The 18,854-nt window shown below is 33.2% G+C and overlaps 2 protein-coding genes across 2 annotated transcripts; both read right to left on the bottom strand.

Moving 5' to 3' along the window:
* Positions 1-8,127: 8,127 nt before the first annotated feature.
* On the bottom strand, positions 8,128-9,486 carry LOC11420039 (probable galacturonosyltransferase-like 4). The gene has a single exon (XM_003591569.4). It carries the CDS (start codon positions 9,193-9,195, stop codon positions 8,128-8,130), a length of 1,068 nt encoding a protein of 355 aa, XP_003591617.2. The 5' UTR covers positions 9,196-9,486.
* Positions 9,487-11,250: 1,764 nt separating this feature from the next.
* Positions 11,251-15,480, bottom strand: LOC11420038 (auxin-binding protein T85). The gene is made up of 5 exons (XM_003591568.4): positions 15,213-15,480; positions 14,977-15,083; positions 13,890-14,093; positions 13,089-13,156; positions 11,251-11,526 (listed from the first exon to the last, which is right to left on the bottom strand). Exons 1-5 carry the CDS (start codon positions 15,310-15,312, stop codon positions 11,421-11,423), a joined length of 585 nt encoding a protein of 194 aa, XP_003591616.1. The 5' UTR covers positions 15,313-15,480; the 3' UTR covers positions 11,251-11,420.
* Between the last annotated feature and the right edge of the window lie 3,374 nt (positions 15,481-18,854).

The raw sequence follows: 18,854 nt of genomic DNA, 5'->3' as shown, positions 1-18,854 counted from the left end.
ATGTCTTCAAACATAGCTTTTCCAAAGCACGCCTAATAATCAATGGATACTCTACATCAACAACAAAATTTAAAAATTTGTCAAGAAAAACAAAAAAATTTAAAAATTATTAAACTAAATGCTTGTTTTAAGAAAAATTAAATTAAACGTCATTAAGTATATTGCATTAAAATAATTAATAAATTCTACGTTTTTTTTTAAAGAATGAATTCTACATTTATGGCTTAAATTTTCTTAATGATAATTCATTCGAAGTTTCCTATAAAAAAAAATCATTAAGAGTCAAATAATAGGTTTGGACGTTTAGTGCGTATATATAATTTTAATGATTTTTTTTTTTTTTTTTGCGTATGATGTTAGAACCTCAGACCTTACATATATATTATGCAGTGTCCTTACCAACTGCAGGGGACATAATTTTAATGGCTTAATCTTGTCAAAAAACTAATGGTTTAATTTTAAAACATAGTAAATTTTAATTTATTTTTTTACACCGTGTACAAATCTGCATACGCCTCTCAAAAAAAAAAAGTAAATTTGCATACGTATAATTTATAAAGAAAATGCTAGATATCAAGAATGATTTTATAAGAAAGATTCAAGAATGACATGGCACAATAATCACCTTTAGATTTCAGTCTCATTTATTAATATTTCATAAAAAAAAAATACATAACACCCACCACCCCATGATTTCCGGCCAGGCTGAGATTTTATTGGCTAACATTAATTTCAAGACTATTTCTTGATAAAATCTAAGGGTGATTATTCTGCCATGTCATTCTTGAAATTTTCTTGATAAAATCTTTCTTGATATATAGCATTGCTCAATTTATAATCATATCATCTCTTTATTTATTTTTTTTACATGCTTCTTCTATAACAAAACTTAAGCAAAATGTTTCAAAAAAAAAAAAACAAAACTTAAGGAAAATGAATCTAAAAACTCAATGAATTTAGTTGAAAAACATTTGACTTTTGGACTTTTTTTTGCCTATATTTTTTTTAATTTAAATATTAAAATTATTTAATGGCATTCCTAAATATTTTAGAGATGATTACTAATTATTAAACTCGTGAGTTGAGCTCAGTTGGTAGAAACAATACATAATATATATGCAAGGTACATAGTTCAAACTTCAGCCACAGTAAAAAAAAAAAAAAAAAAAACTCAGTACTTTAGTTTTGAAACATGACAATACTAAAAAATATATAAAATAATTATTTAATGAAATACTAGTTTTGAATAAAATACTAGTTATTAAAGTTTATAAAGGATATTGGAACATATTAATTACTATTTTTTTAAAGGTAGATATGATAGTTTATTTTTTATTTTTTTATGTTTTTCATTATAAAAAAATATATTTCGATCTTAATTAACAATTTTGTTCTCGAGGGAAATGACCTTAATATTAATTTTAATAAAGAGTAAAATGACATCTAAAAGAGAGACTCTCAACTAAGTTGGTACCCTACTCTAATCTTTTGTCAAATGCTCATGAATATTATTAAAAAATGGGAGAAAAAAATACATAAAAATTGGGGGACATAAACATAACCCATTAAAACCATACAAGAGTGTAAGTCGACCCCAAACGGATGATGCAAAAATTAAAACAACACACAAGTGTATCAACCTTGAATTAATCCTAAAACTAAATAAAGATCTTCGATGCGGTGATTGAACCCTCTTTCAATGCGGAGGCGGTTCATGTACCATCAACTTCCTGCAATAATGGAGCAAGCTAAACGACTCTTTCGAGCCTCACAGTCCAAATAAAAAACTATTCAAAATCCATCAACTCCCTGTACGGCAGCAAGAATTAACGACTCTATCGTGCCCACACCGTCCTATGTTAAAAATAAGGATGACTAGGATACAAAACTACAAAGTACACAAGATCGAAATTATGTCGAAACAGAACCTTCTCTTCCGACTTGTAACCTATCTTTTCTTGCACGACAGGCGCAATCCCGAAACTTTGAAACCCTGCAGATCTCAACAAATCTGTAATGGAATCAAGAAAACAAAGCCAAAAATGAACCGCAGCCATCTTGCAAGTTAAACACGGTATTGACGCCACCTCCAAGGAAGATAACACGACTTCAAACAAAAACCAAAAAAACCGACCCAGATGTTGCAAACCTAGCAACACCGGGTTTTCAGCCATCTTGGCCCAAAAAACACCAGAGTCGTGTGTTGATAGCACCTAGGACCAAAACTCGTGTGTGTTTTCAAACCGACGACAAAACAAAAGATTGTCGACGAAGGGACGATCCAACCCATGAGGGTGGATCGGTGATGCAGAGTAGAAAACTCGTTGCACCACCACCAAGAACCACTACATCAAGACGACGAGAGGTTTGGAGAAGAAGGGAAGGAGTGCGGCGACTTTTAGGTTAGATGAGAAAGGACCTTAATATTATGAAATTTAAAGAAAACAACCAAAGATTATTTCCACTAAAAATCAATATGTATCGTGATTAATTTGATCTTAACCGAAGTTCATTAAACGCTTCAACCAACCACTTAGATACAACTTTTATTTTGGTAGACAAATGAAATGATAATAGTCATTGAAAACTTACACTCAAGTGGATGAGCTGTGATTCAAATCCTGAGCTTGGTGTCTAACTTAATAATTTTGACATTTTTTTCAGCTGAGTTAGAAATTCTAAACCAAAGGTTACAACTTTAACATAGCTATAAATAAATAAAAAATACCACTGCTACAACTTTTTTTTAGGACCATTACAACGTTTAGAAGCTACAAAAAAAAAGTAATTTAAAAATAATATTTTATTCAATTTGCTTGATTTGCTATACTTTTTAAAGTGTGCATTTGTAACTTTAAGGGGTCAAACAAAGAAATAAAAAAACAAACTTAATTGATCAAAGTAAAACAAAAAATTATTTTAAGGGACCAAAAGTGTAATATAATATTGACTCGATTATGCGGCTAATCCTTAAGTGTAGGCTAAATACTCGGCAAATGGCCGTAATGTTACAAGCGGAGCTTGTCTATTGGTTTGGCCAATGTGGCCAACCTTTTTTTGATAATTTTTTCCATTTTGGAAAATATAAATTACATCTTAATTAACCATGTGAATAAGTAAAATTTGACCAAAATTTTTTCCCGTCAATAATCAAACTCGAGTATTCTTAATCTATTTAATTTCAAAAATATAAATAACAATGTAGCAAATTAGATATGAAAAAAATACAATAAAAATCAACATTTAGAGATGCGAAGTCATAGGGAGTTGGGATAGAGATGCGATGTCAATAGAGTTTGATCAAATATTTAAAGTTGATTCCTTCAAAACTGTATCTAAACATTCATTTTTTATGTGGTAGGTTGTGTATTAGTTTGTACAAAAAAACTACTTCCTCCAATCTCATACATAAGAAAAGATTCTTTTTTTTAGGTCCATTGAATAATTAATGTATTTTTTTTACAATATAGACCAGATATATTAATTATTCAATAAACTTAGAAAAATAATATTTTCTTATATATGAGACCGGACTAATATTCAAAACGAGGTATTCAACCAAAAAAAACAAAGGTATGAAACTTTTAGAATTTCATTTATTCATTTGACTTGTTTTATGAAACTTTTTAATATTTATCACATAACTTTCTTTTTGGTTTGGTTTTCTATGGGCTCACGCCGCTGAAGGTAGTATTGTTCAAGACATGGTCGAACAATAAATATTGAACCTCTTCTAGTTGAAACCTAAAGTTGTGTTTATCAGCTCGTGAGAGACTAGCCACTTCTACTCAATTCAAGCTCAGCTAGTTAAATTTTGTTCTTGCTCATTCATCTTAACTCAAATTACGATATTCTATGGCGGGTTCATGTGTGCATTGTGGAATTAATGGTAAGTTATCTCTTATCTTGAGTTTTTTTCATAGATTCCCGAGGAAATCATATTCAAAGTAGAGGTGTTTACATCGAAACGTTCTAAAATAAAACTGTAAACCGATCCCAAAAAAAAAAACCGCACAAAACATAAATTTATTGGATGTATTTGGATAGGTTTTTGTAACAACCGCTCTGATCGGATTAGATACTGAATTCCATTTTCAAAATCAAACCGAACCGTATACACAAATATTAAAAAAATATATATGTATACAATATCGAACTAATCTAATATCGGGTTTTTTTTTTTTTTTTTAACAATACTTATTATTTAAATTTAATTCAATTTTATCCCCGTGAGCTTAACTCAGTTGGTAGTTGTATATTATATGCAGGAGTCGGGGTTCGAACCCCGGACACTTCACTTCTCCACAATTAAATTGTGTGAGCTATAGCCACTAGGCTACTTGACAAAACAAAAAAAATTAATTCAATTTTTTGACTATTTCATGTGTCGCAAACATAATCGATTTTTTCCTTCCTTATTGTTAATTTTTAGTATATTATATGTTATATTTTGCATAAAACCTATAATTTTACCGTGTCTTTATGATATTAATTTTAATATTTTTTTTTCTTTCATAAAATTGTAATTTGGATATCCAAAAATCGATCCAAACTAAACCGCATATACAGTTTTATTTTAATTTACTCTAGTTTTTAACGCGAATCTCATCTTACATTATTATCACTCTTGTTTATTTATATATGTTAACATGATTTCAACAGAAACTAAAGTTTGGCGTAAAGGACCATATGAGACGCCAATCTTGTGTAACGCTTGTGGATTGCATTTCAAGGCCAAAGGAACCCTTGAAAACTATCTCCCGAAGATAGCTCAGCAAAATATGTCATTAGACCTTGACATTGAAAAAGCATCTCAAAGTGACCCAAAGCTTTCAAACCAAACTCCAGGTAATAAAAATTGCAATAAGTTAATTAATTGTTCACCATATTTCACAAAATTTAAAGCTCAAGTTATTCAATTTCCCTCCATTTTATATCATCCGTTTTTCCTTTTATAATGCATTGATTGATTTTATTGTGATGTGTGAGAAAGTCACATGCCGCTAAAGTTTTTAAAAGACTTAAATATGTATTTCATCATTGCAATTAGGGGCCGTTTAAAAATTGGTCTTTGTAATCGCTAATTCTGGCAATTTACCCTTGCATTGTTTAATCATTTAAAATTTCGTCCCTCTCCCCACTTAATCACTGCCACGTCACTAAATTGATGACGTGGCAATCACTGTCACACATGAAATTCCAATTTTACCCCTGGGCTTCCAATTTTTTCTTCAATATTTTGTTCTCTTCTTAAGGGCAAAATTGGAATTTCACATGTAACAGTGATTGCCATGTCATCAAATTAATGTCGTGGCAGTGATTAAGTTGGTCAAAGGACGAAATTTTAAATGATTAATGATTGCAAGTCTAGTTTGCAAGGATTAGCGAATACAAAGACCAAATTTTAAACGACCACTAATTGCAAGGATGAAATACATATTTAAACCTTTTTAAAATATATAATCAAATTAATAGATTGAAAATGAAAATGATGAGTACGTCTCATAAGTAGTGTAAAATGGACGGGACAAGCAAGAAGAGTGAGCAAGAAATACATTGTAAGAATATTTTTAAGGGGTACAATTCAGAAGTATTATTATAATTTGAACCGTAATATTTATGTATGAGTTGTAACATTGTAAACCTTAATTTGCTTCACTATCAATAAGATGGAACTACAATTGATCTATATTAAAAGACGTAGACATATTTTGCCAAACTTTGTAACACACATACGATGCAACTCCATATTTCTACATTTTTTTAAGATAATTATTCTAATAAAAAGACAACTAAGGAGTTCCCATGAGCTTAGATCACTTGGTAAGGGACAATGCATATTATATGTAGGGGTCGAAGTTCGAACCCCAAACACCTCATTTTTTCACCTTTAAGGTGAATTTCTCTGGCCACTAGACTACTTGATCAAAAAAAGACAACTAAGGAAGAGTCGGTCTAAGATTGATCAATCAATCTCATTTTTATGTTTACACATTAATAGCTAATATTCATTAATATGTACCGTATATGATGTATATTTTTTTTAATCATTAATACCTTATTTTGTAGAGACGTCGACACCAATGGAGGAGTTTCAACAAAAACTTCGTGATCTATGGGAATCTGAGAAAGAAGTAAATGAATCATCTTCGAACAATATTTTGTTGTTTGATAATATGAACAACTTTATACCAAGTAATGAGATAGGCCTTGGGTGCAGCCTTCTAAAGACCGATGTTACTTCTACTGGGTGCACTCTTCAAAAGACAAATGTTACTTTTACAGATCAACATGATTCACATGCATAGATAGCAAATTCTATTGTGAATTGGCATGACAATTTGTAAGGGTGGTATGATTGAGGGTTTTGCGTTAAGACTAAAAAATAGCTATAAATCATATTTTAGACTTATTAAATTTAAGCTTTGGTGAACTTGAGTCTTGCAATAGCTATAAATCAACTTGTTCTTTTGTTGTTATTATCTCTTAAATTTTAGATATGGTGTAAATAACAAAATATGCATATCAAACAAAAATCATTACAAAATCTTTCTTTCAAAAAAAAAAAAATCTATTTATAAGGTGACCGTAAACATCCACCTTAGGGATATGTTTGGAGAAATAATTTTGAAGGATAGAGGTGTTAGGGAGTAAATCCATATTTTGGTATATATTCTAGATTTTGAAAGAAAGAAAAAATCAAAATAGTAACAAGATAGGTCATCATATAATTTTACTATAATACTTGATTATTTTTTAAAAATGTTTTATAGCATCCTTAATTAAAAAAAAAAAAAAAAAAAAACTCCCTCAAAAATCATCTATCCAAATACTCTAAGCAAGTTAGTAAGTGTGTATTGTTGCTGTTAAAAAAAAAAAAAGTAAGTGTGTATTGTTTCAAAAGTTTGGTACCTGTCTCTTGATCGTAAGGCCATAAAATCATGGGCGTTTTGGAACAACAATTTTAGGTATTGGACGACCGGTGACCGCCTAGGCTTCAACATCCCCCTATACAACAAATGATGTGGTTTTTTTGGTAAAAATTGAGACCACTTACAAGGACGGTCCAATAATTTTTAATAGTAAGTGAGATATGAGACAAATTTTATTATATGTGGCCTTTTTTGTCTGCTGATGAGGTTATTTTGTCTATAAAAATTAATAAAAAATATTGCTGATGAGGTTTTTTTTTCCTATAAAAATTAATGAAAAATATTTTTTTGTTGGTGGGCCTAAATCGAGGGTTATAGTAACCTTATCCTTAGGATGTGCATGTTTTTAATCTTTTTTACAATTATCGTTACAACTTACAAATAGGATCGACACAAAAAGTCATAGTGTCTCACCGTGATTATATCAAACTCATTGTGAATCCAAACACGTACTTCCTTCCTTCAAGATTTCGAGTTTAGATTAAACTTTCAACTATATAAATTACATGCACAATATTCAGTCAAAAATAGAACTTGAAACGGCAAAATCTTCTAACAGCAATTTGAGCTGGACACAAGAATGTACAAAATCTATCAAGATAATAAAAAAAATATTAAAATTCATAGATATCATTTTTCAGGGACACTTAATTTTGGACGATGTTCATCGATCCAGCAACCAGTCACTGATGCAAATGATACCATCATCCACACAACCAATGCCCAAGGAATTGTCTTATTATTCAACCCCCCAAAAACCCAGAATTTATATAAAGAAAAAAAACATAAAAACACATAACCAACACTGTTCCATGTATAAATATTTATTTGCTTTTCCCTTGGCTTCTGAAGTCGTAGGTAGGTCTTGAACATAGGCTTTTGCAAATTGATCCATGTCTTCCCTTTACTAATTTTCTTCAAAACCAAACTGCAAAAAGCTTTTTTTATTTTAAAATTTTAATTATAACTCCATTTCCCTCAGCACTTTCAGCCAAGTCTTGTAAACTATAATTCACCCTCAACAGATTCTCTCAATTATAATATGTCAAAGGACCAAATTCAAAAACAAAAAGAAAAATATTAAGAAATGAAATTGTTAAAAGTACTCACCTCTTTTATTATTATTATTATTATTATTATTTCTTCCTTCCCCTCCTCCTCCTCCTCCTCCTCCCCCGTTCGCTTTGTCAACAACTCATTCTTCCAAAGAATGAGTGTTTGGACCATAGAGATCATAAGGTGCCCATAGGTGATCAACAGAACAAGGTCTCCTTGAATCCAACCTCAACCAAGGCTTTCCTTTGCCACTCCAATGAAGCAAACTAATAGGACCAGGATGCAAATTCCTACATTTTCCTTCAAGATTATCACCTCCAAGTCCGTGTTGATTCCACCTATGATCCACACTCTTCAAATCCCCAGCCAAAACCAAAAGAAAAGGTGGCAAAGATCCTAAATGATATATCCTCTTCTGCTTCTGCACTCTCATCCAATGCTCCACCTTCTGCGTATACCCTCCTTCCCTCCATTTCTCCACATCCATTACCATCACCCCTGTGTTAAAATAACAAGGTTTCCGACCCTCAAACGTACGAGCTAACTCGGCGTCTTTCCAGAACAAATCTGTGAAATACTCACTGAAATTTGCATGGCAATATTCAGGTGCAGCCAATACCTTGCCCTGCAAGTCAACCTCCCATAGCTTGCCAACGTCATCAACAACAACAATATCAGAATCAAGGTATATAACTCGCTTGACATAAAGAGGAAGAATATCAGAAAGGTAGATTCTTGCATAGTTAAGAGGCTGATCCAATGCTTGACGAATCGATTTCGATATTTTTCCGTGTACCCTATTGGATTCAAAGCGATAAATCTTAAATTTGAGGTAAGGGAAGGTTGATCTTATGATTAGAAAAACCTGAGGCTCAAACCTTGCCCAAAGGAAATGAAACTCAACATTTTCAGGACAAGTTGAATGTTGCAATATGGAGAGGACAGCAGCCATGGTCCCTCTGAGATAATTTGAGTCCAATGTCATGGAAATGTGAATGCTTTCTTTGTTGCATGTATTGCCGTTGCGAAAAGCAGGGGCTTCTCTAAATATAGGGGCATCGAGGGAAGGCTTTCGTACGACATCAAGATGGATGGAGGTTGTTGTGACGGTGACTGCAGCGGAAACATGACGATGGTAGAGAGAAGGGGAGAAGAAGAGAAGGAGGAAAGACAGGAGGCCATGGAGTGGTGATTTTCCAAAGGCCATCCTGTCTCCTTTTATGTTAATGTAGGAGAAATCAAGGTTGTCTCAAGCAGCAAAAGGAGGTGAAAGAGTTGGAGCCATAATTCCTTGATCTGTTGTTTGTTTGCGCGTAGCTGGTTTGAGACAAATTTTGTAAAAAGGTTAAGGAAAAGAAAATGTTTGTGTGGGATTAGTTAGAGAGATTGTAGGGAAGAGAATAATCCTCGGAGGATATTATAATATAGAAAGATATTAATATAGTTGCCATTTTTGTTGCTATTTGGCACTGTCCCAAAACCTTTGTACAATACGAATTTACTTTTACGTGTTTTTTTTAAGAGATTTGTATATGGCTTCTATATTGGTTGCCTAAATAGTCGGGAATGACTTTCCTACGGATACTATACTAGTGTATATTTGTGAAGGAGATTATTTCGTTACATTGATTTTTTTTTTTAAGATGCTAAAATAAAATATATTATGACGACAATTGGCTCTCATGACACAAGAAGTATTTAGGAAGAAACGACTATTAGCTTATATCGAGAATGGTAAACGGACTGAGCCACCAACTATAATAATCTAAGGGAAGAGTAACAAAGTTTCACCTTCGTTACATTGAATCATTATCATACCTTATAAACATAGTTTGAATTAGTTTCCCATCGTTTTGAATTGAGAGAATAAATTTTTAGACGTGTGTAATAATAAATAATGTAAATAAATTTTAATGATTTTTTTTCTCAAAAAAAATTAATGATTTTCTTCCTATAAAAAGACAACTTTTTTATCACAAACGAAATTAGGTTGCTATTGCATATCCATTGCCTCAAACAGTTCTTTTATTTTTTTATTTTTTATTTTTTTTTATCTAAGTGACCAAAAAAAAACAGTTCTTTTTTCTTTTCCAAAAGTTGTTAAATACTCCCTCAGTCCCTATAAGTCATCTTTGTCTTCTTGTTTCCTAAAAATTGTTGTTAATGAAATTAATATGTCTATTTTGTGTGTGAATATTACTAGATTGTCCTTTGTTTGTTTGTGAATCAAATTTGACTTTTTTAGCAAAAAAATTGACTTTTCATATTTTAAAAAAGTTAGTATAAATTTTTCAACTGAACTCTATTAGTAATAAAAATTCATGGCTGCAACCCAAGAGAAAAAAAAAATTAGCTACCATCCTATTAAGTTATATTTCTCTGCAAATAACTAAATGAATTTTTTGGTAGATGGTTTTATTTTCTAACTGGAATTAACATCTTTGACTATCGGTAGGAATATTCAAATATTTGTACGGTTTTGACCTTTTGAGCCTCCTATGAGGTTAATTTTCAAGTCAAAAGCAGAATATATAATTTATTTCGAGGTTGAGGGATTTGGATTCTCTCTTTTGAATTTTTTTTCAAGTTTTCTCCATTGAAATCTCAACCATCAAATATGAGAGAGAAAATGAGTGTTAAATTATAAAGAAAAGTGGTTAGTGGGTTTTAATGATGGAGATTAAAAATGGAGAAAACTTGAAAAAAATTTCAATGGGGAGGATCCAAATCCCGAGGTTGAGTTGCATCTCAAATGACTACTCTAAAAATCCATGTGTTTATACAACAAATATATTTAACTTCTGAAACAATCCCGAAGTTAACTTTTCATTAATTTATTCTTCACCAATTTCAAGTTTTAAGTATGAATTTCATAAGTATCAAAGATTTGGGAAACCTCTCCTACAAGCTAGCTATCAAAAGGGAAGAATCAAGCCACTTAAATACTCCACCTAGCATCCAGACAACTCATGTGGGATTTAGGCACCCCATAACACCTAAGTCAAGCACTGATATCAATTGATAAATATCCAAAGACTTGGGGAACCCTCCCTTAAAGACTTGAGTAAGTTTTGCTTAAGTATTTAAACGGGGGGGGGGGGGGGGGGGGGGGGGGGTGGATGATCAGTTTCCTTTATAGCAAGTATAATTAAATTTTTAATTTTGAGAGATTACAAGGCACCTCAAAGAGTTGCCATTCTTGGGCGTATCCCTTTTTAAAGAATCCTCTGTTTGTTTTGCATAACCAATGTTGAACAACTAGTAGCAAAATTTTAGAACCTGCTAATTTATTCAAGTCTATGTGGAAAGTGGTGATATTAGACTAAAGAATATGATTGTCTAACAGTTTTGAACTTGTAGTTAAGAAATTCTGTACAACAATGCAACATCCCAGCAATAAAACATGTATTAAGTGTACACCTTGACCATAAATCACAATTCGTCTTTTGAAGATTCTTGAGAACATTGCTCATCCCAATAGTAGGGGAATTTCAGTCTCGCTGCACTGTGAGGCATAGACCAGTCATCATATACAAACCTAATGAAAAACCAAAAAAAACATAATGATTAATGAGCAACTAAAAACAGGATAAAAACATGATTACAAGATAGCCCAGTGGCTGTGCCCTTTGGGAAATTGATGCTAGTGCAAGTTTGAATCCTTTGTTGCGTTTTGAAAATATAAATAGGAGAAAAGGCCAACTTACGAAAAGAAAGAAAAATATCGGCCCCACTGTTAGATAATGTAAAATGTACATATGTTAATGGAGTAGAATAGAAGACGTGCATTCCAGAGCAAAACTATTGAACCACCGCCAACTATGAAATGTCTCTCAACAGATTCAAATATTGTTTAGTATAGAAACCATCATCAGACCAATACACAGAGTTGGATCTTAGATGGGACTAGGGATAGCTATGACCACCCCAAAACTTTCTTCTGCTCAATAGATAAATATATACATTATAATAGTTATGTCTGTATATATTATCATCTGTTTCATATTAGAGTTCATTGCTAGGGTTCCAGTGGCACAGGGATGTCTTGCAAAGCATAGGTAGTTTGAGTCTTAGATTGTATATTTTTTGTTTCTATTTTATTTTCTTTCTCCAAAAATGTTCTAGTTACTCCACCAATGATGAATTGTTCAGGAGAACCTGGGTTCGATTCCTGGGTAGAACAATTCTTGGCCAGGCATTACTTACCTCTCAGCAGAACTTTGGATTAGCAGGGCCCCTTTCCCTGAGAATCAGAGGGCAAACACCAAAATTAAAATGTTCTAGTTAGGTGAAGCACCCACTTCTTGAGTGTAAAAATCGGTCTAAAGTTTCCACCAGGCCAGCAAATTGATTTGGCTTTTATTTGAAATAGTTTTATATATATTTGTTAAATTGGTGGCCACCTCAACAAAATCAATCTTAGCCCCCCCACCCCCGATATGGGACATTGCAGTTCAATCTTTAAAGAACCTAAGGATATTGACTTCAAACTAAGCATCTTATTTTATTTGACTGCAGAACAAAGTAGGCAAAGACAATGTGATACGGGTAAAAGAATGCAATTCAATGCCACCCATTTAATATGAATTTTTAAAGGGTCTTGCTAGCGAGTGCACCCGGGGAAACTCTTGGCACTCTTTAAGGATTACAAAACAAGAAATTATTTCATAAAAAAGTCAAATATTTCAATTTCCAATGCATTGATTACACATATTTTCAGACAAAGTTACCATTTAAAGACCTTAAAGAGTGTCCCGGGGCGGGGCACTCGTTAGCATTTCTCATTTTTAAATTCTGCATAAAAACTACCATGAAGTTTAAAAAACATGAGTAAAAACCAATGTATAATCTATCGAAAGTGAAATGCCAAGGTTAATACTCGCGTTTTTGGGATACCATCAACCAAGTTACTCAGAACTAAGAATGCTTTTGTACTAATCAATATTTATAAAGAGCTTTAGTTTTGCTATACTTTTAAGAGCCAGACAAGAGTCACCACCACTATCTTCTTTTGTTTCTGAAGTTAAATGTCAGTGTCACAACTATCACCTTATTAGTAAAGCATGCAATCCAAGGAGAATGAGACTAGAGGCCACTTACACTTTAACTGGTGGACGAGATATTATAACTAGAACTTGTAAATCCTCATGCTCATTGGTGTTCCAAAGCTGCAAAGCATATTCTCCATAATTATGTAAAAATAGAGGGGGACCAGAGTAACCGAAGAACAAGTAAGAAATATGTTAAGTTTATCTAAAGAAATGTGCATCATTCATTTGCTAATGTTGGGGGGGGGGGGGGAGAGAAAAAAACTAACACACTATTATTTGCCATTAAAAAAAAATTCATTTGATAATGCTCTCTGAAACATTGTACATATTTTTTCCATCTTGTTGGGCATGCATTATTTTATATATTCGAAACAATCTAAGGATATCCTGCCTTTCAGTTAAGAAGTTCCTAACAAACTCCTAAGAGTTACTTCACTCCGACCAACTTACATTTATTTAGACATCATTTGAATCTGAAGTCTGTACATTGACCATACCAGAACTTGTACTCTTTCAATCAGCTCACCAGTTACAGTTCACAGTTGACAAGGTGCGCTCAACTCTACATGTTGGCCTTCTATAATTTCTCAAGTAAAAGCTTAGATTTTAAACATGAGGTTTCCCTAACCCTTAAAGCAAAACTGTGAGCAAAACATAATGACACTCAATATAACCTTTCTTTATCAAGTTAGCATTCTCTTTGTTTACTAAGCAAAAATTGCATGCATTACTTACAGCCAGACATGCTAAGTTTTACATATTCAAATTTCATATGTGTCTATGCACGTACAAAGATCCTAGCATCCAACTAAATAAAGATGGTAAAATCTCACAGTAGTTAATGGTTTACCTGATGAGCATCGTTGACAGGAATATGAAATGTGCTGTTTGGAAAGATAAAGTGCTCCTCTGGCTTTCCAGGGTACTTCCCATGTGAATATGATGCAATATAAAGAGTGCCACTGCCTTTTTGAACAATAAAAACTTCTTCACAAGAATGTCTGTGAATTGGGGTATGTGTTCCTGGTGAAAATGTTTGAAGCCATACTTCAACCTGTTACATAAAAAGTTCACAAAAATGATATTATACAACAGATGGAACCATCATTGACCACACAGATGCTTGAAAAACATGATGGAAGACCTTAAATGATCTGTTTTTCAACTCGAAAATATAGTGTAACTATCAACAACAAATCTTCTGTTCCAATAAACAAAAGGCATGAGCACCAAGTGTTACACATAGAACCGGTTTGGATAAAATTTTCAACAGGCACATGTAGAAAAAGAAAATATGAAATAATCTTGCAATGAACTACTAGTCTTCTAAATAATAAAATAACTTCCCACATAAGTTGAAGTTAGCCTGTCCACCTCAACTTTTTCATAAGCACCTCTCATTTAACTTCTACACAACCACCTATAAACTTCAAAGAACTTTTTCATAAATCAGGAACCAAATACTTATCTCGGTTGAGAAGTTTCAACAAACTAGAAAGTAATCCAAATTGTGCCAACTCTGCCGTTCCTTTAGTTAACTACTTAACTCCTCTCTACATTTACCACTTGAAATCTATTATGTAAGACAATTTGACAGCATGTTTATATATTAGAAGAAAACAATCTCGCCTTACATTTGTAACTACGACCCTGTATAAACAACATATTTTTGCAACTTTTTTTTGGCCAATTTTTGCAGCTTTTAGAATAAGCGCTTATTATAAGCTATTTCCATAACAAAAGATATTGTTTCTGTATAAACTATAAGTTGTTTTGAAAAGCTATAATGTTTTCATAAGTTTTGCCAAACAGTCTCATTGGTGTTTACACAGTATATAAACTCAAATAAGTCGATCAAAATAAACGTTGTGTGAAATAACATTATGAACTTAAAATGTGTTTAGAGGATGGTGAAAAATAGTAACTAAGTTGGATACCTCTTTCATTCCGTGCAAGATTGAACCAGCAACGGTTACGTGAGAGAGACCTGGTCTACCATAGCTATCCTGAGGAATCTCGCTGATATTTCTCACAAGCGGTAACCCTGCGTAATTGTTTATTCCGAAAATGAAGGGAATGACAAGTTCAAATCAGCAAAAACCTAACAAGAACTTTGACAGATCAATTGAAAAAGGAGAAAAAAGAAGAATGAGAAGTGAAGTGAATAACTAACCAGCGATGGAGGAGCATGAAGAAGAAGAAGAAGCGAAAACGATTGAAGAAAATGAGATGAAACTAAGCAACAAAGTCGTGATCACGTAACGTTCTACCATCTTCGAGAAGTCTCTTCTTTTCTTTTCTCCAACAATTTCAGCAGATTCCCGTTGTTAGTACGCAGTGACAACTGCTATTTTTTTGTGTTTGTTTTTCTTTTAGCTAAAATAGTATGATTTTGGTATTTTATCTTCTTTTTTATGCACCGTTGTTGTTAATGTAAATCAATCATAATCCTTATACAGTTATACTATTAAAGATATTTGATTTATTCATAATTATTTTTAATATTATTCAATTTTTTTTTTATTACAAGGAAAAAACAGGAAAAGAAAACAGAAAAAAGCCTAAACAAACAAACAAAAACTAGCCCCTAGGAAAGAAGGTTCCCCAAGCATCATTCCTAAGAAGATCATTCATCTCAGCAGGAGTAGAGAAATGGATAGACAAATCAGGATCAGATGAAGCTCCCATTTTAGCCAAAAAATCAGCACATTAGTTTCCCTCCCGAAGGGTGTGAACGATAGTAACATTGGTGAGGTGTATATGTCCTTTATATCTTGGATGAGAGCAGCATAAATGTGATATTCTTGGCTGAACTGGTAATGAGACGGATGCAGAGATGAGAGTCAGTATAGCAAACCAATTTCGGATATGCATATCACCAGCCAAAGATAACCCATGATAGATGCAAAATGTCCTCCAATTGAAAATAAAACCACAAAAACCAGAAAGATAGCGACCAGCATAATTTCTAATGAGACCTCCAAAGCCAGCACGTTGCGGAGTTCCAAGGCAACTTCCATCCACGTTGAGAATGATGCGTGAGAAGTTTAATATTATTCATTTGATTGGCTGTGTGAATTTAGTCATTATTATGTTTAATATTATTAATTTGATTGGTTGTGTGAAGTTTTTATCGATTTAATCTCTAAACTATAACACTCACACTACAGTGTAGTTTATATTTTATGTTAGTTTATAATTTTGTGTAAATATAATAATTAGTCCATAGAGTATATGCTATATTTTAAATTAGAGACTAAAATGATAAATTGTATATATTTCAAGGGTTAGTACAAGTGTTTATGCCAAACTCTTTTATAACTTCCCAAAGCTTACTTTTGCGTGAGTTAACTCGTGCAGGTGTAAAATTAATTTGACTTAAAATTACGTTTTTTTACACATGCATGACTTAAGTCAAACTAGTTCAATTTTTTCTCACGCTAGTTGAATTGAAAGGTTCAACCTTAACTATCTTATATTTATCATTGAAAAACTTAGTATCACCTCTTAAAATCAAACCAAAACCAAGCAATGCTGATTTTGTTGGAGTTCCCATCACCTTGTTCTTTCCATAAATTTCAATCATCACGATTTCCGCTTTTAATCGGCTTCGTTTGTTCACAAATCCATATTTTGTCAACAACCATTTGATTTGTGGTCAAAGTTCCAGTTTTATCAGTGCAAATACAACCAGCAGAACCCATTGTTTCACATGCAGATAAGTGTCTAACAAGTGCCTTCTCATTAAAAGAAATTAATTCATATTAAAAGAAATTGAACTCGCGTGAGTTAACTCACTCGGGGTGTAACACCTGCGTGAGTTAACTTCACGTCATATTAAAAGAAATTGAACTAGCGTGAGTTAACTCACTCGGGGTGTAACACCTGCGTGAGTTAACTTCACGCTGCGTAAGTTAAATTCATGCAGCGTGACTTAAGTCACGCATGTGTAAAAAAACGTAATTTTAAATCAAGTTAATTTTAAATATGCGCGAGTTAACTCACGCAGGGATATTTTCGGTATTTCAGATGGACGCAAGCAAAATGTGTTGAGTAAAGAGCGATATTCTTTAAATTGTTCTCCTTTCATCCAATCAATAAGAGGGTAAGAGTCGGCCTAAAGTTTTTAATGCATCTACCGTAAAATGTAGTTAAGTTGTAAAAACAACTTATGCCATTGAGAGTTTGAAGTTGGCCAACTATTGATGGCTTCTACCATGATTAGACCAACTCTTATTCCTTCAGCGGTGATGATACATCCAAGAAAATTTACTTTAATGGTTAAGAATGAGCATTTGTTGAGGGTGGCATGAATTTTTTGTCCAAAAGAGCTTAGAGTATTTGTTAAATATGTCATAATTGTTCTTTTTAACTTTTGCTTAGATTAAGATATCATTAAAATGGCTTAAGGAGGGGGATGCAAATTCCAAATTCTTCCATAATAGTATTAAATTGAGATCCAATAGGAATTCGATTAAAGCACTAAGAGTTAATGAGAGCTGGGTGGTTTCGCCAGTGATGTTCGGAAGGTGGTTGTGGATTATTTCACAAATCAAGTCTCTGCAAATCTTTGGGAGAGGCCAAAGTTGGATGGGTCCCTTTTGATAGGTTATCCGATTTGGAGAATGAGTCTTTGGTGGCCAATTTTTCGTTGGAGGAAATAGATTTGGTTATAATGGATAGTGATGGTAACAAAAGTCCGGGCCCGAGTGAATTTAATTTTGCTTTTGTGAAGGAATTTTGGTACTTGATCAAAGATGAGGTGAGAATTATGTTTGACCAATTTCATGGTAATGAGGTATTTCCGAGGGGGATGTTGGCTTATTTTGTTGCGTTAATTCCTAAAGTTTTGTCCCCTATGGCTTTGAGGGATTTTCAACCGATTTCTTTGCTTGGTTCCCTTTACAAAATTCTAGCAAAGGTTCTGGCTAGAAGATTGGCGGTTGTGATGAATTCCATAATTTCATCATCTCAATCGGCATTCCTTAAAGGTAGACATTTGGTGGATGGGGTTTTGGTGGTGAATAAGGTGATGGATCATGCAATTAAGATAAAGAGTCGATGTTTGATTCTTAAAGTCGATTTAGAAAAGGCGTATGATTCGGTGGAGTGGGGTTTTTTGAAATACATGATGGGAAAAGTTGGTATGTGTCCAAAGTGGGTGTCTTGGATGAAGGCATGTGTGTTTGGTGGAACAATGTCAATTCCTGTTGATGGGATCCCTAAGGAGGAGATTTGTATTAAAAGAGGTCTTAAACAAGGGAATCCGTTAGCACCGTTCTTGTTTTTGTTGGTAGCGGAAGGGTTTAGTGGTTCAATGAGGAATGCGGTGGCTCTAAATTTGTTTGAAGGGTTTGAGGTTGGTAATAATGGTTTGGCGGTTTCTCATTTGCAATATGTAGACGATACTTTATGCATAGGCAAACCAACGGTTGGTAATCTTTGGACGATGAAGGCATTACTTCGGGGTTTCGAAATGGCGTCGGGGTTGAAGATTAACTTCGCAAAGAGTTCTTTGATTGGCGTGAATGTTCCACCGGAGTTCATGGCAATGGCTTGTGATTTCTTGGTTTGTAGTCAAGAAAGTCTTCCTTTCAAGTATTTGGGTCTTCTAGTTGGGGCGAGTGTGAGATCGACGGTAACTTGGGATCCGGTGTTGGATACTTTAAGTAGGAGGCTGAACTCTTGGAGTCATAAATAAATCAGTTTCGATGGAAGAATTGTGTTTCTTAACTCGGTGTTAAATTCAATTCCAATTTTCTACCTTTCTTATTTGAAATTGCCTATGAAGGTGTGGAGGATTATAGTTCGAATC

The sequence above is a fragment of the Medicago truncatula genome, chromosome 1, assembly GCF_003473485.1.
Source record: "Medicago truncatula cultivar Jemalong A17 chromosome 1, MtrunA17r5.0-ANR, whole genome shotgun sequence".
NCBI lineage: Eukaryota > Viridiplantae > Streptophyta > Magnoliopsida > Fabales > Fabaceae > Medicago > Medicago truncatula.
This window is presented reverse-complemented; position numbering and strand designations above follow the sequence as displayed.